This window comes from Helianthus annuus, chromosome 10 (genome assembly GCF_002127325.2).
Source record: "Helianthus annuus cultivar XRQ/B chromosome 10, HanXRQr2.0-SUNRISE, whole genome shotgun sequence".
NCBI classification, from domain to species: Eukaryota; Viridiplantae; Streptophyta; class Magnoliopsida; order Asterales; family Asteraceae; genus Helianthus; species Helianthus annuus.
The window spans coordinates 158,701,335-158,729,091 of NC_035442.2; the positions used below are offsets into that span (position 1 = coordinate 158,701,335).

At 36.5% G+C, this 27,757-nt stretch overlaps 1 protein-coding gene across 1 annotated transcript; it reads left to right on the forward strand.

Moving 5' to 3' along the window:
- The first annotated feature begins 171 nt into the window (after positions 1-171).
- LOC110883015 lies at positions 172-27,742 on the forward strand. The gene is made up of 2 exons (XM_022130881.1): positions 172-542; positions 27,670-27,742. The coding sequence occupies exons 1-2, from the start codon at positions 172-174 to the stop codon at positions 27,740-27,742; spliced, it is 444 nt and encodes a 147-aa protein (XP_021986573.1).
- The last annotated feature ends 15 nt before the right edge of the window (positions 27,743-27,757 follow it).

The following is a 27,757-nucleotide window of genomic DNA, read 5'->3' on the forward strand; positions in this document are numbered from 1 at the left end:
AAGGACAAAGAGAAAGCAAAGGCTAACAAACTTGGACCGAAGAAAGGGGCTGTGAAAAAGAAACCTCAAACGTTCCAAGGGACTTGTTACAACTGTGACGAGCCGGGGCGTCGGGCTAACCAATGCAAGAAACCAAAGCGTAAGCGTGCGCACATGGTGGATGAAGACGGAATGCCTTTGGTGGCAATGATTTCCGACAAAACCGCAATGTTGGATGAGGTCAATGCGGTGGCCAACACTCCAAAAGGATGGTGGATTGATACGGTCGCGACCCGTCATGTGTGCCCAGACAGGAGGCTCTTTACCACCTTCAAAGAGCTTGCGGGAGATGAGAAGCTATACATGGGAAATGCAGCCATCGTGGACATCAAGGGTGAAGGAACGGTGATTTTGAAGTGGACTTCAGGGAAGGAGCTCACTTTAAGCAACGTGTTATATGTCCCAGACTTGCGCAAGAGCCTAGTCTCGGGTTGTTTGCTTAATAAGTTTGGATTTCGTTTAGTTTTTGAGAGCGATCAATCTGTACTAACTAAACGAGGAATGTATGTAGGCAAGGGCTATGCCCAAAATGGTATGTTTAAATTGAATGTAATGGCAATCAAGAAAAACATGAATAAATTGCTACTACTTCTACTTATATGCTTGAGTTTTCTGATTCAAATAAATGGCATGGTAGATTAGGTCACGTAAATTTTAATTCAATACGCCGTTTAATCAATTTAAACTGTATACCAACATTCCATATTGATTCACACTATAAATGTGAAACATGCGTTGAATCCAAACTTACAAGATCATCGTCGAAATTGGTTGAACGAATAACCGAACCCCTTGATTTAATTCACACCGATATTTGTGATTTAAAAGCGGTACCCACAAGAGGTGGAAATAAGTACTTCATCACGTTTATTGATGATAGTACTAAATATTTTTATGTATATTTACTAAAAAGTAAAGATGAAGCAATAAGTAAATTTATCTTGTACAAAAATGAAGTTGAGAATCAACTTCAAAAGAAGATAAAAGCTTTGCGAAGCAATCGAGGAGGCGAATATGTTGCACCTTTTGCCGATTTATGCGCAAAAAGTGGCATTGTACATGAGTGTACACCTCCTTATTCTCCACAATCAAATGGCGTGGCGGAACGAAAGAACCGTACATTGAAAGAAATGATGAACGTCATGTTGATAAGTTCTGGGGTGAGCCAGGAAATGTGGGGGGAAGCCATTCTCTCGGCTAATTATCTTTTGAACAAGATACCACTCAAAAAGAGAGACGAAACTCCATATGAGTTATGGAAAAGGAAGAAGCCTTCATACAAATACTTGAAAGTGTAGGGGTGCCTAGCAAAGGTGATTGTACCACCTCCTAAGGCTCTTAGGATAGGACCCAAAACTGTTGATTGCATATTCATTGGGTATGCGCATCAAAGTAGTGCATATCGCTTTCTTGTACATGAGTCCAAGAATCCAGATGTACACGTGACACTATCATGGAGGTGAATCCTAACGTTGTGTCTTACTTTGAAAATGTGTTTCCTTTGAGAAGACAAACACATGCAACGTCATCAACACCTAATTTTGAAGTAGGTGAAAGCTCATCTACACCAGTTGGGGAGGTAGTTCATGATAAGACACATGAACGACCTGAGGTTGAAGAAAGTGATCGTAGGCGAAGTAAAAGGCCAAGGGTTGAAAAATCCTTCAGTCCAGACTTCATTAGCTATATGGTTGAGGGCGAGCCCAATACATATCGCAAAGCGGTTTCCTCTTCAGAAGGACCTCAATGGAAGGAAGCAATAAGGAATGAAATTGATTCTATATTGCAAAATCATACTTGGGAGTTAGTAGATCTTCCACTTGGGTGCAAACCACTTGGATATCGTTGGATATTCAAAAGGAAGATGAAAACTGATGGAAGTATTGATAAATACAAGGCTAGGTTGGTGATTAAAGGATTTAGACAAAAGGAAGGTCTAGATTACTTTGATACCTACTCGCCTGTGACGTGCATAACCTCGATTAGATTGGTTCTTGCTATAGCGGCTTTAAGAAATTTGGAAGTTCACCAAATGGACGTTAAAACCACATTTCTAAATGGTGATTTAGAAGAAGAGATTTACATGGAGCAACCTGAAGGTTTCTCCGCCCCAGGTCAAGAGGGTAAAGTATGTAAACTCGTCAAGTCTTTGTATGGCTTGAAGCAAGCACCAAAAAAATGGCACCAAAAGTTTGATCATGTCATGATTGACAATGGTTTCAAAATAAATGAGTGCGACAAATGTGTTTATTTCAAATACACAAATGAAGGTTATGTGATTTTATGCCTTTATGTAGACGATATGCTTATCATTGGGAGTAATGATAAAATTATCAAAGCTACTAAAAGCATGTTGAAAGCGAGATTTGACATGAAAGACATGGGTTTAGCAGATGTGATTCTTGGAGTAAAGATCATAAGAACCCAAGTTGGTCTTGTGTTAAGTCAATCTCACTATGTGGATAAAATTCTTGAAAAATTCAACTCGGGAGACACGAGTGTAGCTCGAACTCCAGTTGATACCTCCCAACATCTCAAGAAAAATAAAGGAGATGGAGTTGCTCAGTTAGAGTATTCAAGAATTATTGGCAGTCTAATGTATCTAATGACATGTACTAGACTCGACTTGGCTTACGCGGTGAGTAGGCTAAGTAGATACACCAGCAATCCGTGCGCGGATCATTGGAAAGCTATCACGAGGGTGCTTAGATACATAAGATACACAAGAGATTATGGACTGCATTATACCCGACAACCAGCAGTGATCGAAGGATACACTGATGCAAACTGGATATCGGATAATAAAGATTCCAAATCAACAAGTGGTTACGTGTTTACACTTGGAGGAGCTGCTATTGCTTGGAAGTCTTCTAAGCAAACGGTCATAGCAAGATCCACAATGGAATCCGAATTTATCGCCTTGGATAAGTCAGGCGAGGAGGCGGAATGGCTACGTCAATTTGTGGAATACATTCCAAGATGGCCAAAGCCTTTGCCAGCCATATGTGTACATTGTGATAGCCAATCAGTGATTGGTAGAGCTCAAAGCTTGATGTACAATGGCAGATCAAGGCATATGCGACGTAGACATAACACGGTACGACAACTACTCTCAACGGGTGTTATCACAATTGATTATGTGAGATCAAAGGATAACATTGCAGACCCGTTTACAAAAGGCTTAAGCAGAGAGTTAGTAGAAACGTCGTCAAGAGGAATGGGACTAAAGCCCGTGATAAATGGGAATATGAGGGAAACCTAACCTAGTTGACTGGAGATCCCAAGATCTAGGTTCAATAGGCAAACTTAATCATAAACCCAAAGGGAGTCACTGTGGGGGGTGCCCCAAAATTAATATAGGGAGTTGTATACTTCCTAGTCCATTCCAATCAGTGACGTGAATGAAAGGTTAAGCATGTTGAGGTTAACGATTTTGAGGAAATCCAAGATTAACCATGATGCTTTTAATGATTCAGAGGAATCACCTATGTTAGAGAGAAGTGGGGTCGCTTCGAATGGATCTGTGGGGTGCGCAAATCCTAGAGCTCTCGCAGAACCAGGCTAGTGTTCCAGGACCATAATAGGACACGACAATGAGGGGTTGGCCATACCAGGGAGAGTGTTGTGTGAAGTGTATTGTCGTTTACACAAATAGGGGTATGCTCAAGAACATCGCGTCTACAAACCGCTAGTAAGCTAAGTATGCTTCACAAAAGAAGGTTCAAAGGCAATAACCTACCTATCTTGCAATACTCAACTGTCGAAGTTTATCGTTGAAAAGTGTAAGGAAAAGATCCATTTCCATACATCTGGGGGATTGTTGGAAATTTGATGAAAATAGCATTTTTCATGTAGGGGATTGTTGGAAAATAGGTGAAAATAGCATTTTTCACAAATATAGGAAAATGGTTTTTTCCTATTTTGGACTAGAAATAAATATAATAAAATGAGCGGGTTTTATATATTTATTTGTGGGTTTGTGTTCTATGTTGGAAGAGCTTCGCAACGAACTAAACCACGTCCAAAACGGAGCTAAGATGAATGAGATATCGATGCTCAAAGTTGGGTGTTTGAAACATTGAATGCTGAAATAAAAGGGAAAGTAGCACCTTGTCCCACATCGGAGGAGAGATTGAACTTAAATGGGTATTTAAGTAAGAACTCTTCATCCTTATTGTTTCATGGAAGCACACACTAAGTGTCCTCGCGAAGGGTGCGGAGCACCCTAACTCGCACACGCTCGCACGCGCGCGCGTGGCGTGGGCCATGAGGCGCTTTGATGGCGCACTTTGCACTTCGCACGCAGGTTCGAGGCGTGTGACGTGGCAGTGCGCGCCCGAGTACGAGTGGCACGAAGGCGCGCGGTTGCGCATGGTGCATGGGGCCTGATGTGACGTGCGCGGCGCACCAGAGTGAGCCGTTACGGCGCGATTGTGTGGCGTGCTCGTATAGGCTCATAGGTGATGTGGCGCACGCGCGCATGGACCTGAGTCAGTGTGGCGCAAGCGCGCATGGCAGTGAGCCAGATGGACGCAGCGCGCATGAGCGTGCAGACACATACGCGCACCAGTGTGTCTTGCACGCGCGCAGAAGCTTCCAGCATTGAATGACAGTGTAGTTACAGTTTAACTTCGAAATTGACGAGTTAATGGTCTTTGATTGAGAATTAAATGACGTATTAAATTGCATTGAAGACGTTTAATGCAATTTAAACCTCTCTTTAATTCCTTTTTGACTGTTTCGACTTAGGAGTTGTATATATACAGCTCCATACCCAGCTGCAGAGGATACCAGAAACTCAACTGAAAACTCACTCTCTCTACAGATTTTCTGATCTTTCTCTTGCAGTTTCAAGGTAACCTTCGGGTTGTAGGTTGTCTCCGGCAGTACGCTGCTTCGGCTGTTGTACCCTGGGAAACAAAACGAGTACTCCTGGGTGACTCGGAATTTGTTTTAAGGGAAGCGTGTGTACACGTGCCTCAGTCTTTCTTCTTCTACATTTCTTGTACTTTGGTTATTTTAAGTTGTAATTGTACTAGTTGTTTAGGCTTTCTTAATTCTGTATTGTAATCATTTAATACAATTTGTTTTATTTTATATAAATTACGCGAACGGTTCCTACAGTATTTTCATTGGTTTTATATAAGCATGGTTGAAAACCGGTTAAACGGAATTTTCACCGGTTTTATATAACCACGGTTGAAAACCGGTTAAACCGAGAACCGGTATTTTCACTGGTTTTGTGAGTATTGGTTGGACCAGCTGTGGTTGAAGTGGGTAAAGGTAAATATTTTTTTATGTCTATACAAGTATAATCATCTGGGTGAATATTAAGCAACCTTTTTGCCTTAATGGTATTTTTTTCCCTAGAGGTCGAGGGTTTGAGTCATATTGTAAACCATGAAGTAGAATTAGAAATATAATAGATAAGGGTGTGAGTTGTCGATTAAAATAAAATTTCTTAAATCATCGTAATTGCTATAAGAGATTACCCACAAATTGTGAAGCAATTTCGCATGTATCCTTTATTTTCGCAATTCATCACATCGCCTATCCGTGGCAGATGTCCACATAGTTACAATCTGACCCATGTTTTTTCATGATTGCATAGGCGAATCTCATGTTATTTCGTTTTGTTTTGTTAAAAGGTGAGATATTGAGCAATAAGAAATACTCGTTTCAAATATCGTCAACGCATATGACTGCAATAATCGTGGATAAGAGGATGACATCACAGTTATGCGTGCTTGGGTTAGAACAGTATTGATGACAAACCGAGAAGTCTCCACTGTAGCCACAAAAACAAAACCCGCGAGCTTCTTGTAAGCAAAACAGACAACATTGATAATACAAGAGACCTGATATTACATTTTATTTGGTCATTTTAGTCTCACAAACTAATTAGTAATAATACAATAGACCAGATATTACATTTTATTTGGTCATTTTAGTCTCACAGACTAATTAGTCCAGTAGATAAGTCTTGTTAATGCTCGTTTATTAAACAAGCTTTAACTTGAGCTTTACTTTGTGTCAGTTGCTCTCAATTCGAGGTTTTAACAAACCAATCTTGACTAACTCATGAACGACTCGATAAATTACATTTATTGCTTTACATACATTTCTCGATTCGTTTAAACTCATACACGTCATAAAACCATTTCCTTTTTTAATAAACCACCTCCTATTTTGAGTACACCTGAATTCAAAAACCGCCATTGAGTAAACAAAATGCTAAAGGACAAAGCCAAACTAATATTTGTTTGTACATACAATCTATAAATACACACACCTTGTGCTCATCACCTCATATACTTATCCCTAAAGAAACCAAAATTGGGACACAACCATACCCCATTGTGCCCAATTCAACTTATCAAACCATTAACCAAGTAAGCATCTAGCCACTCGAATTCATCGTAAATGAGACTCCCCTACGTATGCGACGAAGAAGAGAAGGAGTTAAGCCGTCAAGAAGCCCCAGGCGCGTGCCCTCGATGCGGTGGCAAAGTCGAGGCAGTCGACTACTCACATAAATGGAGGTTGTGCTTTGTCCCGGTTTGTGATATTGTTAAAAGAAGATACAAGTGCACACTTTGTTCCAAACGCTTGGTGATCTTGTACTCTTAGCTAGTATTGTTGTACTCCTGCTAATCTACTAATATTTTTGTAAGTTGGCATGATGACAATTGACAATCTAGCTACCGTTTTGTTTTTGCTAATTCTAATTTGTTAACGCCCATAGTGGCAAACGAGATTTGATATAAGATGCTACATGTTAATAAATTGTATTAAATTATTATGAAGTGTGATTGTTTATTTTATCTTAATGTTAGCATAATTTATTAATTTTGATAGATTGAAGAAACCCAAGAAAGTTTTTTTTTTTTCTTTTGAAAGGCAAACTAGATTGAAGATAGTATTAAAAATAATAATCGAATAATATTTACTGGTTTAGCTTAATACAATTTCAAAAATGATATTATATAATAATTATAATAACTATTGCTAGTGTAATTAATTTATTAAAATAATCATATTTTTTATTTTAAAAGGCAAACTAGATTGAAGATAGTATTAGAAAGTAATAATCGAATAACACTGGTTTAGCTTAATACAATTTCAAAAATGATATTATATAATAATTATAATAACTATTGCTAGTGTAATTAATCTATTAAATTAAAATAATCATATTTGTGAGATGACATAAATTACGTATAACTTTGCATTAAGCATGATTAATGATTAATTGACTCGTAAGGTTTATTTTGAATATCTTTTGGATATTGTAGTAAATACGTATTGTAAGTAAAAGTTTTTAAATGTAAGTAAAAGTTTTTAAAATAATTAGAAAGTAAAATATATGCAAAATTAATTTATTACAACATTATTAAGAAATATGTTTTGTTTGTATAGTTATTTTTCAGGTTTAATATAATTTATTTTAGATCATTCCAAATTTTGGTTGATGATTGAGTTTACTAATTGGCATTAGATATGTGGGGTAAAGTGTTATACCAATAACATGTTAGGATAGAGCCATGGGACCAACCATGACTTGTTGTAATTATCACAATGTAAACCTTAAAATTCACAATCTGGAACATAATCAACTCACTCTTTGAAACATGTTGATAATGTATTCTCTTGTTAATTTCCAAACATGTGTCACAACTTTTTTTTTTATAAATATAATACCATCTTCATATGTAATATATACACTTCTATATTTTTCTGCAAATTATCGAAGGGTCTCCGTTTCTAACATCTACTTTTCTATCATTGTGGGGTAACATTATGTCATCATAGAGAATATTAGTTAAAGTTTATGGTAGATAATTTATGGTGTACTATTTTTACCATAACTACTAGTAATGTACAATGCATTAGTTGAGATCATAGTATATTATACAAAGTGTATTGTAGATAATGTCTAGTGTAAGTGTGTAACTACTTAACCATAATTACAATACATGAATTGATTCGGTTTTCTTTGTCATTTTTTATTTTTGTAATAAACTTTTGTGGTTGCCTATGTAATTTGTGATCCGTAACAAATTATAGTTCTTTGAATAATCAATTTCAAATTTAATTATTTTTATTTTAGTCAAAGTATACGCTTATCATAAATTAATGGCCATAATGTAATAATAACACTTTAACAGAACTATTTCTCTTCTCAGAGACTATGTCATCACATATTCAAATTTAGTTATGATTATAGTTATTTTAAAATATAATAAGTAATAAATTTTTATAACTTTTTAATAATAATAACTATTAGTTATTAAACACAGTATGCTTATACTTTTGGTTCATAATAAAAGCCCAACTGCTGTGGCCCAATGGACTGGTAAATGCGGAACTCATGCACGATTTTGGGCATTCAGAGCATGTTTGGCTGAGCTTTTTGAAACAACTTATTGATTTATTGTCTTTTTGAAAAGTCATAGCTTCAAGATGATGTTTGGCAATGAGGGTGTCTGTGAAGGGAAAAATCTAATAAGTCAATAAGTCACTCTATACTGACTTTTCCAAAAAGCCAATAAATCAATATGTTGTTTCAAAAAACTTAGCCAAACATGCCCTCAACCACCACAATGTATCATGTACTAAAGTTCACATATTACTATTACCATATATCTTAACTCATTACTATTATTATCTACATTGTAACGCCATGAATAGTTCTTTCACATCTCTATATCTTCCAAGCGTCCCTATATTTTATTCAAGCTTTTTTCTATGTTTTTCTTGAATTTTTGCATCAGGAGTCCTTTTCTCTAGGTTCTCACTTTTCGATACTCAAATCTAAAATTAGGCTGTTTGGTAGTCTCTTAATGGCCATTCAGATGCTACCTCTTAATGGTTTAAAACCTCTGAATGAATAAGAGGTAACCTCAAGTCTGAATGGTTAAGATGTAACCGCTGAATGGTAAATCATCACATGTCACATTCTTCTACCTTCTCATTGGTAAAATTCTTAATGGTTCCATTAAGAGGTAGCCTCTTAATGACCATTCAGAGGCTATCAAACAGCCAACAAAATACTGGGACGCGTGTCAAAAAAGAAAGATGTGAACACGTTTCACGGTGTTACAAATTAATATAGATAGTAATATGACCATGTTGTTTGGATCGAGCACACACAAACATGAACACGAGGCGCGAAAGCAAAGAACTGAACACAAAGATTTACGTGGTTCGGTATAAACTAACCTACGTTCATGGATGGCAACAAGGATATTTTGCCTGCATTCCTAAATGTAATTCTCCAATCTGAACTTCAAGTTCCACCTAGTCACCACTGCCTTCTCATCAATTAACTTGAAGGTCCGTTGAAACTCCCCTAAGCTGCAACATTAGTCATGGCTAACTTCATCTTGGAATCGGATGTCCACTAACACAAGTCTGGCTAAAATCGAATTCAACTTGTTGATGTGCTCTATGACTAAATTACATTCTCACATTCTAGTATTCACTAACTCTCGAATCAAGAAAACCTTATTAGCTGTCGAAGGCTTCTCGTACATGTTAGATAGTACTAACATCATTCCACATGTTGGGTTTCTTCATAATGAAGAATGTCACATTATTTGACAGTGTTGAAGTAATAGTTGCCCTGGCTTTTCTGTCAATCTGCATCTTCCACCAACCAAAATATGCACCAATAAATTTGTCGATTTGTATTTTCTCGTCTTCTTCCATGATAAATCAAACACAACTAAACGAGAAAAAAAACTGAAATTGAATAACAAAACCAGAACTGAAACAACTAAAAACAAAAGCTCCTTATTTGTTTCTCTGATCCTTAAGAAAAAAGTGCTCTAACCGCTGGTCAAACTAATCTCAAAACCGTATAATTTTTTTACCTTCAAGAACACTTTCTGCCAAATTATTATTTTGTTTTACTCAGCCCACAAGATAACTTGGGCTCCTGCCCTTAATGTGGGCCTGATTAAAAATTGACTAAGCCCAAGGTTCAAGAAAATGTATTCGATGGAGATGGAGGAAAAAAACAAAAACAAATTTGTCAAAAAGGAAAAGAACGTCCAACAAAGTACGCTTGTTCAAATCTTATTCACAATTCATCATTCATCTCTATCTTTATAATTATACTAAATAAAAATCACTATCTTTTGTATCTTCTTTTCAATTATACTCATAACCACTTTCAAAAATAATTAAAGAAAATTATAAAGGGTAAACAATGTTTTCTCTAAATTTACTGATAAAAAGTAACATTTTCTCTCTAATTCATTCACAATTACTCACAATCAATCTGTATAATATAAATGACACACTCACATAATTATAGAGAATCAGATGTGAATGTTTTTTTTTAAAAAAAAGTCCTACCTATCCGCTAAAGAAAAGAAAAAAATTAACCCAACTGGATATCTCCTCCCTTCGACACACTTTAGGTAAAAAAAAAAAAAAAAAAAAAAAAAAAAAAAAAAAAAAAAAAAAAAAAAAACCTTTATTTCCTATTGGTGTGATGCAAGAAACACAAGCAGCAACAAACTGATTTTTTTCTTCTACTTTAGTTTGAACGGTGGTTCAAAACATTAAAAAAAAAAGCTTGTTAGACACGAACATACACGAACACGAAACGCAAAAGCAAATATGCGAGCGTAGATATTTGAGTGGTTCGGTCTAAACTGACTTACGACCACCAATGACAATTTGGATATTTTTATTGAGGTGTTAAACACTTGGGTCATACGTAGTGGGGCGCCATGCCGGAGATGGCGCCGGAAAACGCCCAAGAACACCGAAACGCAGGGCGCTATGGCCGGAGATGACTTGAATGGCGCGATGATAATAGCGCCGCTATTCTGGTTCCTTTTAAGCTTTCCACCAATCACAAACAAGCAATCTTTTTTATATTAATTAATAAAATTGAAAATTATTAAATAGGTAATGATGGGTAGGGGCTTTATGACTACGGGCTTAAATGCATAACGCCCCATAACCCCCACCCGCACACGTGGCGCGCCACGTGTCGCATAACACCCACAAAAGGGGGTTATGACTACACATGGCCTTACAAGTGCATCATATATATTTACAGAAACTAATATAGGGTTTAGCAAACCTGCTATCCAAATTAAATCCACATACCGCCCACAAGGCCTACGAACCCAACACATACAACTACGATTAAAACAATTCATAATGAATCGAACCGAAACCGAACCACTTGATGTATCATGAAAATTCCCCAACAAAAAACAATAGACATTGTACCGTTAACCTCCTTGTTATATAATTAATTAAGTCAGTTTGGTTTGGAACCCGACTTGACAATTCACATGATGTATCAATCATTATGTGTTCGGCAGATTGGGTCGTTATGCACATGAGTGAATGTTTAATTTTTATTTTAGAGTTAACTTTCGGTTTGCTCCCTTTGATTTGGTCATTTTAACGGTTTTGCTCTAATAGTTTAAAAATAGTCCATTTTCCTCCCTGATCTTTCGAGTTTGTCGCCAGTTTGCTCCCTGGCTCTAACTCAGTTAAAACGTTCAATTAAAAGTATTTCGGTAATTTACTCCCGGCTCTAACTCAATTAAACGTTTAGTTAAAAGTCGCGGTAGTCGTGGTCGGCATGTGGTAGTTGCAGGTGGTAGTGGATGGTTGTGGATGGTGGTGGCCCGGTAGAAAGAGTGGTTGGAAAGATGGGAGATCAGAAAAGAATTACTTATATACATATAAATAAACAAGTTATAGGTTTATTTAGGTGAAAAGACTTACATGCCCTTGCTTTTATCTATAAAATTACCAAAATTCCCTTCTAGTTAATGGATTTTTTTGATGGAGTTAGAGATGGGAGAGCGGGGGAGCACTGCTATGATGACGTGCGGCCGATCGATCACCCCAGCGATGGCATTCAATTCACGACACAGATTTTGTTTTAGCAAAGGTGATTATCATTATTTAATTTGCTAATTGATCGAGGATTTGTTTGATATGATTTTATTATCTTCTTTAGATTATTAGGTTTTTAATTGTTTTTTCTTGGATCGGTGATTTCGTGCAGTGTGTTAGGGCTCTTTATGTGTGAATTGATTGAAATTTGAATGATCTATTTATTGTATGTTCATATGATATGATTGAAAATTTGTTTGATGATTCTGTTATATGCTTTAGATTTATATGGTTTAGATTATTTGGTTTTTAATACATCTTTTAATAGGCGGATCATGTTTTATGAAACACCCCACTAATGAAATACAAGGGCTTTCAATCATATATCTGTTGATCAGTTCTGTTTAGACATAATGGAAAACATGAAAACATACCTTTGATTGCATCAGCACAGGCCAGCAGAGAATCCAGATGGAGACGCAGCAACAGTGTTTGACATGATTGTCAGCTTGGTCTGGTTCCTCCTTAGGGTGCAATCTAATGATGGTGATGATGAAAACCGAATAAGGGAGTTCGGCTATGGAGATGGAGGTCGATATTGATGTTATGATTATTAGGTTATGTCTCTTACCTTAGAACCTCTACATAAGTCTCCTTATATATGCACCCAAGAGGAAACCCTAATTAGTTAATAAAGGTATTTTGGCCCATCAACAATTACCAACTAATTATTTAATATGATTGTTATATATTTTGATCCATATAATGTAAATGATTATAATGGCTACTAGATTAAATATAACATAAAATATATTTAATCTTACATTCTCCCACTTAGCCGAGTAATCATTTACTATGAGTATTAGATAAGTCTGATCAGGAGTTAACACTTATTTTAGCCTTAAACAAGTACTATGGCAGAGAAATACATCCGTTGAATCATTATACGAATCAGGACCCCCATTAGTCATACTATAGCCTTAATTTAAAACCTAATCGTCATGATCAAAATATGCATAAGCCCTTTGTTTGATTTGTAACTTTATTTGTCTATATGCCATTATGTCGACTTGACATATTCTTAGAGACATACAAAATCAAACTGATGAGGAAAATTAACTAATATTTAGTCATTCATAGTACGATATGCAATTGCACACGACCATTTATTAATACCCGTCTATGAGCTCTCTTAATAAGACTTATGGGTAATAGCCCTTCAGTTATAGGATCCTTAAGCATATCATGAGTGTATTCGATACAAAACTTAGTTTCCTCAATTCGTTCATAAACGAATAATTAATTGCGTATCGAAATTTAATGCAACACCTCTTGAACTGTTACTGTTCAAGGAGTCATGGTAGATGACTTTATCACACTAAGTCTTCAAAACATTAATTATATTGAGTTAATAAACTTATGAGTCCACTGATAAATTTCCAACAACATTTAGTGACTATATTCTGTCGTTATAACTTAGGTTGTTAATATCGGTGCATTATGACTCCTCCATGAGATAGGTTTTGTCTGCCGACATAAAGATATACCCGAAATTACATTTTGTCATCTTTGAATATTACAAAGTTAAAGTAATCAACCGGTTTTTAGTTCTCACTTCTCTTCAAATTGTAGCCTCTCGTTTCTTTTAAAGATATTGAAATACTCCATTAGATGCTTCACATTAATCTAGACATATCTAGTGTGTTACAATGTGAGTAATATTTAAACGAGTATAGACTTGAACTTACATAAGGCTTCCAATTAATGAAGCGTAACTAAATAATCTCATTTATCCTATTACCCTCTAAAGGTATAAGACCCCAAAATCCGGGTGTCTACAGTTGGGACATCATTGCATAAATAATCCAAACTCTTGAAAATTATTATTATTATTATTATTATTATTATTATTATTATTATTATTTCCTTCATTTGAAAAAAAAATTACGCAGCGGAAAACATTTAAGTTAAATAACCAAAACATGAGAAACATCCAAACTAAAGAAACAAAATTTTAATGTTAAAAATTTACTAAAGCGGCGTCTTCAACTAGAAATGCCAACGTCAAGGCGGGTAACTTCGTGCAACATCCAAGTGGTCTCGCGTCCATATGTTTAACCTGAAATCCAACTAACGTGCATGCAAAAGTCAGCTACGCTGAGTGAGTTCAAGTTTATATTTTAACAAATAAACACTTGTAAAACGTCTTCATCATAGAAATAAATAAATATATTTATTTTATCCCCAAAATTTAAAATTCATCGTTTAATGAGTCAAGCACACAACACAGATCTCCTCACCTTAAATCTCAAACACAAAGTAGGGGATAAAGGAATTTTTCTTCCCATCTTGCCCCAAGGGCAGATAAACTGCTAGGGGACTTCCTTATGCCCCAAGGACAGATAAACTGTTAGGGGACTTCCTCTTGCCCCAAGGACAGGTAAAATGTTAGGGGACTTCCTCTGTTCGACCTAGTTGTGGCATGACCCAACACATCACACGCAAGCACATAAAAGGGCAAGCAAATAATCCTCATGTATAGTTGGTATGTAAATACAAATAAACTGTACAACTTCATAAAGAAAAGGTCTTCATCCAAGTAATACATCTAACATGCATGTTAGCCCTAAACTTTGAAAAAGTTTAAAGAGGGCATCATAAACTTACATACAAATACATACGAGTGTGTACATATATACTTCGACCATCGTACGTATACCTTCGTACCTACACACCTCCTACATATATATATATACCTCTTCACCTCATAAACTCGAGTATGTGTATATTTATATATAGTTACATATATAAATATGTCTCTATATAGATTTATTTTGTTATATATATGAAAGCATATAAAAATATAGGTATGACACCGGTGGGTATAAAAAAAACATATAACCCTACTCGCGTTTCATGCTAAAAAAAATAAACGAGTAAAAATGAATTTTATATAATCGTAACTAGAACTTCACAACTTCCTTTATAAAAATAATTATACCAGTTTAGCATGCACATTAGCCCGAAAGACTTAAAAACATTTACAAGAGTGGGCTCAAGAACTCACCAGTTGCAAAACTTCTGGTCCACATGCTACGCCCCGAACCGTGTCCTCATGCGAAACTTGTAACTGAATAACTCGTGGTTATGGTTCATTCGAATAAATCATGCATAACCCGACTCGTGCCTCAATGAGATCGAATCACCCCGGGCCCATCCGAACCCGTGAACCCGCACCCGGTCCCGATACGCATACAAAACAACATCCCTGTACATGAACCCATGCATATCTTCAATTACATGCAACTCACTCAACACAAACCTCCATAGTTACCTTTATTTCCATTATCATCACTAAATTATAAAATTATCATATCCTTATCCAATTATTAAATCATCATTGATAATGTCTTAATACACTAAACCCCATGACAACCTTACTTTGCATGCATCCTCAACGTCATTCATTCTGTACACCAAACTCCATTTATTGTCCACCATGCATGCTAGAATCCAACTATGACATCATGGTCACTTTCATGAAATCAGTTATCATTAATTTCATCGCACCAAGGCATGTAAGCTTGTACACAAGTAAAAAAAGGAACCATACGAGAATCTAGCTTATAACCAAAATGTAGTCCCTTACATTGATCCGCAAGAACTCGATCCACCCGCAACTCATCACCACACCGCACCATTCAACCACCACACATGTTGGCATTAACATCGCACCACCACCCTTCTCGCCATCTGCAACTATCATAACCATTCGACCACAAATATCAACGCGCCGTTACCGTACCTCATCCTCTACTTATCACGTCAGCCTCAAGCGTCACACTCACTGCACACCATCAGAACCCACCATGTAACTTCGCCGGTCAACTCCATTAGCCTACACCCAGCTAGTATCTTCCCCGTCATCCAGTACAACCCACGCCATCCTCACCGTCCAATTTTACCACCCCATACACGAATGCCCAACTACCACTAGCACTGTCGTTGACACCATAACTAATCACCACTGCCATCGCACCTGACACCACACACCGCCCCTTCTCGTCATTACCTTCACAACCCACCGTCAACACCGTACATCACCGCCTATTCACTTCGATCATCCTCATCGTATGCCATCACTACCACACCTCGTTACCATCGCCGTCGTCACCTCGTAGCCAACCACCATCATCGCATACCTTATTTCGATCACCACCGCAGCCACTATACAACCCAAACCGGATTCACAATCATTATACTGTTTCACGACCACCCGGAATCGCCGGAGGTCAAGAACACAACCGGTCTTCTTCTACGCGATGATTTTGATACCCGCAAATCCTAATGAACGTCAAACACATACATAACTTGCTATTTTGAAAGCCGACCTAACCAACATTTAAATAACAAGGTCATACCTCGCTTCAATGGAAGGGAACAAAAACAACTCAGCATATGCTTCTTTTCCTTCACGGCGCCGTCACAGCGGTTATTGTCTAAGAATGGTGAAGTTTTGATTATAGGGTTTGCTTACATAGAGGTTTAAATAGAAATTTACACTATGGCCCCCTCAAATCTTTTCCATATGACTTGTTGATCCTTAATTAAACAAGGTTTCGTGGTATATACTTTGCACCCTCCAAGTTATTATCTTGGTGCAGTTGGGTCCCGAAGTAAATGCGGCATCGTTTTTTTTCTCTAAATTATATTCACAAACTGAACAATAACATAAACAAGAATTTCAGGCGTTACAAGTCTACCCCCCTTAAAAAAGGATTCATCCTCGAATCCCGTTTGTCAAGATCCAAACCTAACCTAACTACAGTGCCACCGCTTTAGTTCCTCATCCCTTAATGACACCCAATCACCACAGTAAATGTCATCATCTTCGCCTCGTTCTACAGTCTGATTTCATACATGGTTGTCAAAGCAATCCTCTCCATCGCCCGTATTTAACTTTAAGGCTTGTACCACTAGCCTATACATTCCTCATACTAATTTTGTTTAGCTCTGTACTAGCTAGGCAACTCCACCTGGCGATTCCCATCTATGCTAGCTTGTCACAATAGATTGACTTTCCACCCTTTCTTAGCGTGTTCTCCTTCACCAAAAGGTTCCATTAATAGCAACAATCATCTTGTCATCACCCCTATCAACACTAGTGGCATCGTCTATCTTGTCATTGATAACCTCGACTATATCATAAAATCCCGTAGCTATCATCAACTCGTCAACATACCTGCCATGTCCCAGTAGTAACTTCAACAATCACATCAATCAGACGAGCGTAGCTAACAAAATTCTATGTCCCCTCGGTACCTGAACGCTTACCTATTCATCCTCACTATGCATCACCTCCAACAGTTGAGGTCCGATGATTATCAGAAAATCATGCATCATCTACCAAAAGTTTGACAACGTCATGCACCTCTTCTACCTCAACTGATGATCTCTAGAGGCTTGTTCATAATTTATTATACGCCTACTGACCTAGACACAAGATCTACTAACCAAATCATCATCGTCTTCGCATTAGGGCACGAAACCCGCAAGTTGTTCTCATCTCTCCCTAGAGTTCAGCTTTTAACGTTCAACTCTAACATCTGTTGTCTCGTCTCCATCAAGTAATCTTACTCCTCAAATTCTCAGAACTATGCACCGACTGAGTCTTCTACACAAAAACGCTCCACCGTATGTTGTCGCATTACATCACCACTCGACATTGAATCCCTTAACACCGCTACACTTCCGTAATTGTTACATTGCTAACCGCTTTGGCAAGCAAAAGATGTGCTTCACATTGACATTCCTAACTCGAGTCAGTACCACACGTCCTGATGCTAAGGTAACGCACAAAAAAAACATCGCAAAGAAGAACACCATCAAGAACAAAAACAAGCATATAACACCTTACGTCTTAACTCTATACGATCCCGTTGCTAAGACACTCATCACAATAGACAAACAATTTCTTGCATTCAATTGTTATCATCTTACGTTTAGGCATACTACATTATTCAATACATGTCTTGAAGAAGAACATTTACAAAAGATATCATGCCTCATAACATTCTAAGAAACGAAATGTATAACACTTGTAAAGTGGTAAGTATAGTAATTGGCCTCGTCATCATCGTACCATTCATCATCATCATACCATAAGGGTTCACACGGTCGTACCCTTCATGGGTCATACCAATCAGTATACTAGACACCATACCGAGGCTAGGCACATCTACACATTTTCTATAGGTTACATTAAAGTAACCGTATGCATAACATCATCATAAACATTCATACGTGCACAAAGCGCCATCCAGACCATAAGTACAGAGAAATCACAAACTATGTCTATACTAGTCTATTCACATAAATTGGTCGATAATGACCATTATACTACAACAAAGATAATGCTAATACAAATTCAGGCTATTTGAGCGTTGCCACATGGCCACGTATAACTACACATAATCCAACAACAACCACATATATTCACACAAACATCTAAATCACCGGGTGCATGTAACAAGAAACCTTGTGTAGAAGCATCACGCCATCACAAACCCATAACTAACAACCCACCCAAGGCAAAACATTCGCATGATTCATTACAGGACATCATTCGGAACATGAGAAGTGACAATAGACTGCCAACAACGTTGATCAAGTGCTATCGGTTGTCCGTGTCACCGAAGACGTTCTAAACATTTCCCGTCACGATCACACTAGTGTTTTACCTTCCACGTAGCACACATAGACACTCAAGAAAAACATTCTACCATACCTCAAGCATAAATACATTAACATTCTATCCGACGAATCATAAAATTAACTATACAAGGAAGGCATCATGTCCTACCTCCAAAAAACAAGGGTATTAACATTCAATTTACCATATGGTGCAATTAAACACTCAATGAGAAACATCAATGCATACATCAAAGTATGAAGGTACTAGAATTTTACCTAACACATCATGCCATTAGGCATTCAAGGGAAAAACATCCTAACGTACCAAAAAAACGTAAAGATTCCATCTAGCACGTCTAGTGATTAAAGAAAACATTAATTCCATCCCACCCCTGAGCATAAGGCATTAACATTCCATCTAACTTATTATACCTTTAGGCACTCAATAGTAAAATTTCTAAACTAATCACATAATATAGCATCAACCTCCCACCTATCCCCTCAATTCGTTAAGCATCAATGGAAAAATCTAACCAAACTTCAATACATGAATGAGTACCTCTTGGTGTGCAGCTACCCGTATTGGCATTTCTAGCTTTGATCCCATTCTCAGTTCAAGTCCAGGCATTAAGGGGTGCCTGAATCTCTCGAACTATAGCTCTGATACCAACTTATAAGACCCCAAAATCCGGGTGTCTACAGTTGGGACATCATTGCATAAATAATCCAAACTCTTGAAAATTTTAATTATTATTATTATTTCCTTCATTTGAAAATAAAAATTACGCAGCGGAAAACATTTAAGTTAAATAACCAAAACATGAGAAACATCCAAACTAAAGAAACAAAATTTTAATGTTAAAAATTTATTAAAGCGGCGTCTTCAACTAGAAATGTCAACGTCAAGGCCGGGTAACTTCGTGCAACATTCAAGTGGTCTCGCGCCCATATGTTTAACCTGAAATCAAACTAACGTGCATGCAAAAGTCAGCTACGCTTAGTGAGTTCAAGTTTATATTTTAACAAATAAACACTTGTAAAACGTCTTCATCATAGAAATAAATAAATATATTTATTTTATCCCCAAAATTTAAAATTCATCTTTTAATGAGTCAAGCACACAACACAGATCTCCTCACCTTAAATCCCAAACACAAAGTAGGGGATAAAGGAATTTTTCTTCTCAACTTGCCCTAAGGGCAGATAAACTGCTAGGGGACTTCCTTTTGCCCCAAGGACAGATAAACTGTTAGGGGACTTCCTCTTGCCCCAAGTACAGGTAAACTGTTAGGGTACTTCCTCTGTTCGACTTGGTTGTGGCATGACCCAACACATCATACGCAAGCACATAAAAGGGCAAGCAAATAATCCTCATGTATTGTTGGTATGTAAATACAAATAAACTGTACAACTTCATAAAAAAAAGGTCTTCATCCAAGTAATACATCTAACATGCATGTTAGCCCTAAACTTTGAAAAAGTTTAAAGAGGGCATCATAAACTTACATACAAATACATACGAGTGTGCACATATATACTTCAACCATCGTACGTATACCTTCGTACCTACACACCTCCTAAATATATATACCTCTTCACCTCATAAACTCGAGTATGTGTAGATTTATATATAGTTACATATATAAATATGTCTCTATATAGATTTATTTTGTTATATATATGAAAGCATATAAAAATATAGGTATCACACCAGTGGGTATAAAAAAACCTATAACCCTACTCGCGTTTCATGCTAAAAAAAATAAACGAGTAAAAATGAATTTTATATAATCGTAACTAGAACTTCACAACTTCCTTTATAAAAATAATTATACCAGTTTAGCATGCACATTAGCCCGAAAGACTTAAAAACATTTAAAAGAGTGGGCTCAAGAACTCACCAGTTGCAAAACTTCTAGTCCACTTGCTACGCCCTGAACCGTGTCCTCATGCGAAACTTGTAACTGAATAACTCGTGGTTATGGTTCATTCGAATAAATCATGCATAACCCGACTCGTGCCTCAGTGAGATCGAATCACCCCGGGCCCATCCGAACCCGTGAACCCACACCCGGCCCCGATACGCATACAAAACAACATCCCTGTACATGAACCCATGCATATCTTTAATTACATGCAACTCACTCAACACAAACCTCCATAGTTACCTTTATTTCCATTATCATCACTAAATTATAAAAGTATCATATCCTTATCCGATTATTAAATCATCATTGATAATGTTTAATACACTAAACCCCATGACAGCCTTACTTTGCATGCATTCTCAACGTCATTCATTCTGTACACCAAACTTCATTTATTGTCCACCATGCATGCTAGAATCCAACTACGACATCATGGTCACTTTCATGAAATTAGTTATCATTAATTTCATCGCACCAAGGCATGTAAGCTTGTACACAAGTAAAAAAATGGAACCATACGAGAATCTAGCTTATAACCAAAATGTAGTCCCTTACATGAATCCGCAAGAACTCGATCCACCCGCAACCTCATCACCACACCGCACCGTTCAACCACCACACATGTTGGCATTAACATCGCACCACCACCCTTCTCGCCATTTGCAACTATCATAACCATTCGACCACAAATATCAGCGCGCCGTTACCGTACCTCATCCTCTACTTATCACGTCAGCCTCAACCGTCACCCTCACTGCACACCATCGGAACCCACCATGTAACTTCGCCGGTCAACTCCATTAGCCTACACCCATCTAGTATCTTCCCCGTCATCCAGTACCACCCACGCCATCCTCACCGTCCAATTTTACCACCCCATACACGAATGCCCAACTACCACTAGCACTGTCGTTGACACCATAACTAATCACCACTGCCATCGCACCTGACACCACACACCGCCCCTTCTCGTCATCACCTTCACAACCCACCGTCAACACCGTACATCACCGCCTATTCACTTCGATCATCCTCATCGTATGCCATCACTACCACACCTCGTTACCATCGCCGTCGTCACCTCGTAGCCAACCACCATCATCGCATACCTTATTTCGATCACCACCGCAGCCACTATACAACCCAAACCGGATTCACAATCATTATACTGTTTCACGACCACCCGGAATCGCCGGAGGTCAAGAACACAACCGGTCTTCTTCTACGCGATGATTTTGATACCCGCAAATCCTAATGAACGTCAAACACATACATAACTTGCTATTTTGAAAGCCGACCTAACCAACATTTAAATAACAAGGTCATACCTCGCTTCAATGGAAGGGAACAAAAACAACTCAGCATATGCTTCTTTTCCTTCACGGCGCCGTCACAGCGGTTATTGTCTAAGAATGGTGAAGTTTTGATTATAGGGTTTGCTTACATAGAGGTTTAAATAGAAATTTACACTATGGCCCCCTCAAATCTTTTCCATATGACTTGTTGATCCTTAATAAAACAAGGTTTTGTGGTATATACTTTGCACCCTCCAAGTTATTATCTTGGTGCAGTTGGGTCCCGAAGTAAATGCGGCATCGTTTTTTTTTTTCTCTAAATTATATCCACAAACTGAACAATAACATAAGCGAGAATTTCGGGCGTTACAAAAGGAAGAGCAGTATTGTTTGTTACATATGTAAGGATCCATTTAAGGTTAAACTTATGGAACGAAACTAATGTCCCATTGGGTCTATCTCGGTATGTTATGATATCAATCACGTAAGAGATATCTCTGAGATCTATTATATCAAAGTTTGTGTTAACAGTGCATTGATTTATGCAACATATACTTGTCAAAAGAATATCATCTATATAGACAAGTTTATCTTAGTTGCTCCCACTCATTTTGAGGTAGGTACATTAATCCACTTGGTTGTTGATGAAAATAATTACATTAAGATTTCATCACATTATGATGTTTGCATTAACCCATACATGAATTTTATTGGCTTAGAAATAAAATGTTCTTTAACCTTCAGTTTGGAACTTTCAGGTTGTTTTATGAACATGTAAATATGTCAGCCATTTGTTAGGGAAAATTGTTTTTAATGTTCATCTAATGTAGCTTTAAACTATTATAAGCTACTAGAACAGTGATGATCCTCAAAGAAAACTTTGATAATTTATCTCTTCCTAATTATAACCTTTGACAATCAATCATGCTTCTTAGTGTCTTAACATTTGTATCAGGATTTGGTTTAGTTATGAACACTCTTAGGTAATTCAATCAAATCCCAAACGTTATGCGGACACATAAAATCAGTTTTACTAGAAAATAATTTTATTCCATTAAGAATATTGATTGACACTAATGGCTTAATTTGAAGAGATAGGATCAATAAACTTTTCCAAAATCGATTTCAACTTCAGTTAGGGAGGTTATGTAATCATCAAAGTTAGTAGGCTTTTAAACCTAGATGACCCCCTGAGTTGATTATTGGGTTTGTTAGAAGTTTCAGTTTTATGGATTAGCTCTTGGTTAGGTTGCTATCATTTTCATTCTAAGTTTGTAAGAATTGGTACAGTATGGTGTACAAGAGGTGTAATCAGAGTTAAATATGGAGTGAAATTTAATGACACTCTTCCCCCAGCCTCTTGTATTCCTTGCAAGTCATGATAAGGACTTTGACTACTCCCACTGACATTAGAAATCTTTAGGAACTCAGCATGCTTAGGGTCAATATTTAACGACCAACAAATTCTAATAGAGAAAACAAATTAATGATGCTAGTCGTTGTGATTTCTCTTGTTGAGGATTATGTTAGTTTAGGTAAGAAATCTAAGTGTGCCCACAATTAAGCAACAATGAAACTTTTGTAAGAGTAGCATTAGATTTTAAGGAGACAAGTATTGATGGAACAGTGCCGTGATGGAGCGGTGTCTTGTACAAGAGGTGTAAATTTAGGTAATGTAAAATTTTCACTCCCCCACCTCTTGCAACTATTGCAAGTTATTATTAAGACACTTAATGCTCACACTGATCTTTAATATCTCTAGAATGCTAAAAGAGAAGTTTCAATGAGCTACGTGACGTGGGAACCTATTATATATACGTTAGACTTTATTTGATTTCTTTAATGTCCAGATATCATAAGAAACTTTAGGGACATATTTAATAGAAATCTTAATAAGTGTATATATATATATATATATATATATATATACGAATAGATTTCTTCTAAGACCGTGGGCCATATGCGACAAAATTTAGATACAAGTTGATAGTCTTTCAAATGATAAATGACAAATGACTTATGTCTGAATATTCCGTTTGGAATAAGTTCCATGAATGTCAATGAATGACTTATGATGGACCTATACTTATTCCTTAAGCCAAGTAATATTTAGGGCTGTAACGTCATGACTTAAAATGAGATTAGATAAAAAAAATCATCCTCATTAACCATGTCATGATTTCTCATGAATTTTGTTATAATGGATGAAATTTATAAGTCCCATTTTCGTTTTGTCAAATTCTCATTTGCATGATGAGAAAAGTTGTGAAAGTGTAAGGTATCATCTAGTTCCATCTTAGTAATGTTTCAATCCAGATATTTAGAACAAATAAAATGAGAGTTTAAGGTAAGTGTGACTTTATGTTGACTATGCAAACCTCACAAGCTTCATAACATTGCTTAATTATGATACTATATTCTGATTAATCTTCAGAATATATAAGGTATCGAAAAGCGTTGTTAGAAGATTGCTTATTATGGTTCTTATAGCCTTAACATTTAATTTTGTCACTATCTCTCATGTTAGTTATTTGTTGACTTCTGGTAAGGAAACGTTTAGAACTAGAGTCAACTAATCATGTGTTAATTGGAATATTAAAAAATTATCAGACTTAAATATCATTAGTAAGTGACTACCTAATTAGCTTATCCAACCGTTCTTCTGAATAATGAATAGTCTCGTTGCTTATGCCTAGTCTAATGGCATAATTATGCAGTGAGATTTTCCCGTGAAGAACCTTAGAGGTGGAATTAACACTTGTAATTTGTCTATGGACCTTAGAACAATCCTCTTTTAAAGTTTAAGTGGTTGTAAGGTGAGTAACAACTTATTTTCCAGCTTCAAATATTTATTTCTTTGTACATATGTTGCTTATCAACACACTCATTTTCCTTTGGTACTTTTGAGTGTTATAGTTGATTTATAAGGCATCAAATTGTACAAGTGAAAATCTTAGTATGTAATGTACTGGAAAAATGTACTTATTTCCATGCGTAAGCCCTTAACTTTATGGGTCATGGTATTGTACATTATTATGTATTCACATATACCACTTAGCTTTATAGTTTAGAATTTTAAATGAAGGCATGCATCTTAGGAGCTCTTGTGATTTTCCACAATAATAGATTAGTCTTAGGAAAGACTTAATCTGGAATAACTTATGTGATAGCATTATGTTAGAGAGTTCTTGATTATCATAAGAAACATCATGTTCGATTTATCCTATTCATCATGCTCTAGTTTTCTTCTGTAGTACCTTTATCAGAAGAGAGCAATAGGATTATCATGTCTTAAGAGATAATTAAGGATTTAATTTAAGAGCTTATTCTTATAGAAACTTTAAACAAAACAAAACATTTTAGGCTTAAGAATTAGAGTGGATAAGATATATATAGAAGAAAATTATAGTGAGTAAAAAATATGGGTACTAAAAATAAGGCAGACAAAATGATCATAAAAAAATAATAAATGATCATTGATATAAGGATCATTATGTGAAGAGGTTGTGATATGTCTATTACTAACATCAAAATAATAGACTTATTTAAAGTTCTACTTAAACGAAGACAAATCAGCTTTGGCCAGAAGTGTAATCATTTAAGCATGTGTGCAAAGTGGTTGTAACAAATCAGCTTTGGCCAGAAATTGAGACAATCACTTTAGTTATGCACTTGTTAAGTATGCCATCTATGAAGGAATTAAATCAGCTTTGGCCAGATATTAAGACATTCATGTTTGTGATGCACACTTAACGTAGCTTTCGTAATACTTGAACGATAAATAGATGCATCAAATCAGCTTTGGCCAGAAGTGATACATCAGAAGCTCATTCAAGTTAAGCCATTTTGGTTTTGTAAAACATTATTTGATCCTTATTAATTAACTAAGTATTTACAAAACCAATTATTTAATAGCAAACCACCTGTTAGCGCGGATCGAACTCCGCGGTGAGTTCGCTGGGCGGTGAGTTCACATTAAAACAGCATAAAATAATGAGGTTTCGAGTGAGATCTCGACTCAGTTATGAGGTCTCGAGTGAGATCTCGAGTCAACTCTCGACTAATCTTGTAACATTATGAGGTCTTGACTCATTAAGGTCTCGAGTCGTAACCTCAGTGTCTCGAGTCGTAATCATGGTCTCGACTACTGTGTTTTATGAGATCTCGACTCCTTGATGAGATCTCGAGTCGCAACCATGGTCTCGAGTTGTGAAGATTGAAGCCCTTAGTCGAAATCACAGTGGTCTCGAGTCGAAATCTTATGGTCTCGAGTCGAAATCGTTGTCTCGAGTTGTAAATATTTGAGAACACTTATGATTTCGAGTTGAGGCCTTGTGGTCTCGAGTCGAGATCTTGGTCTCGAGTCGAAACCTAATGGTCTCGAGTCCACTGTTACAGCTGTTAATGTAAAAGCATAACTGAAAATTCGAATTCTTAGGAATTGTGATAGAGTTTCCCGTTTTAACATTGATCTAATTTTAACACAATATTTTCGAAAATAATAATCTGTTTATCCTTTTAACAGATTTCGAAAATTCTCATAAGACAAAACAGATCAAAATAGGAAAAACATTTAACAATTCAAATTATATTCCAAAACATAAAGGAATTTTCGAATTTTCCTAAAAACATGTGATGAACCCTAAACTTAAGAATAAAATTCTGGAACCCGAAACCTGAAAATTAAGGCTTCTACAGATTTCGGGTATATTGTTTACCCGTTTTGATTTCGAGATATTCATAAACCATCCCTTTTTCCAGATTTTCGAGAAACAGTGTTTTCGGAATTTTATTAGGTCTCGAAACAGTAATTTTGAGAACAATGACCAGAAACATGGATGTTAATTTTATTAGGCTTCCAAAATTTCTGTTTTCCAGATTTCAATCCCAGAATAATGGATACGAAAACAGAACTGATTAATCAACATATGCTCTGATACCACATGTTGATCAGTTCTGTTTAGACATAATGGAAAACATGAAAACATACCTTTGATTACATCAGCACAGGCCAACATGAATCCAGATGGAGACGCAGCAACAGTGTTTGACATGATTGTCAGCTTGGTCTTGTTCCTCTTTAGGGTGCAATCTAATGATGGTGATGATGAAAACCGAATAAGGGAGTTCGGCTATGGAAATGGAGGTCGATATTGATGTTATGATTATTAGGTTATGTCTCTTACCTTAGAACCTCTACATAAGTCTCCTTATATATGCACCCAAGAGGAAACCCTAATTAGTTAATAAGGGTAATTTGGCCCATCAACAATTACCAACTAATTATTTAATAGGATTGTTATATATTTTGATCCATATAATGTAAATGATTATAATGGCTACTAGATTAAATTTAACATAAAATATATTTAATCTTACAATATCGCTTTACCAAGTACCACCAATACATTGAGATGTTAAGTGGCTAACCATCTAAGTAATTAACTAACTTCTCAATGAAGTCTAAAAGAGTAATTCGAGAAATCATTCGACTCTACTCACTGTGTATATCCTACAATAGTAGTATCCAATTTTATAAATTTAACACATTTTTCTTAACACACTACAAAGTTTTTAAAAACACATTTGGTTTCCAAACAGATCAAGTAGAGGGTAAAATCCTAATCACCTAGATGGCTCTTAATGAGCGGTTCAATGAAGCAGATTATACAAACTGGTAAGTACTTCATCGTCTAGAAAATTAGTGATGTAATGATTTTGTATGAAACCTCTGTGTCCAAATTAGATTTTTAATAATAATAGTAACTATCTCGATTATTCATCCATAGTTATATGCGTTTTATATCTATTTGCTATTCAATTTGGGTGGTTTAATGAAGGTGTCATGTTGGTGGAGCCTGCAAACCGGAAGAGTTGTTGTTGTTGAGAGACAATATTGGCATTGAATCGTGATGGGACTAATTTGAT

Excerpts from the sequence above, each read along its gene's own strand:
- LOC110883015 (XM_022130881.1), top strand. The coding sequence starts at position 172 with ATGCCTTTGGTGGCAATGATTTCCGACAAAACCGCAATGTTGGATGAG. Across the intron at positions 543-27,669 it reads GTACTAACTAAACGAGGAAT|GTGTCATGTTGGTGGAGCCT; the intron begins GTATGTAGGCAA and ends GGTTTAATGAAG.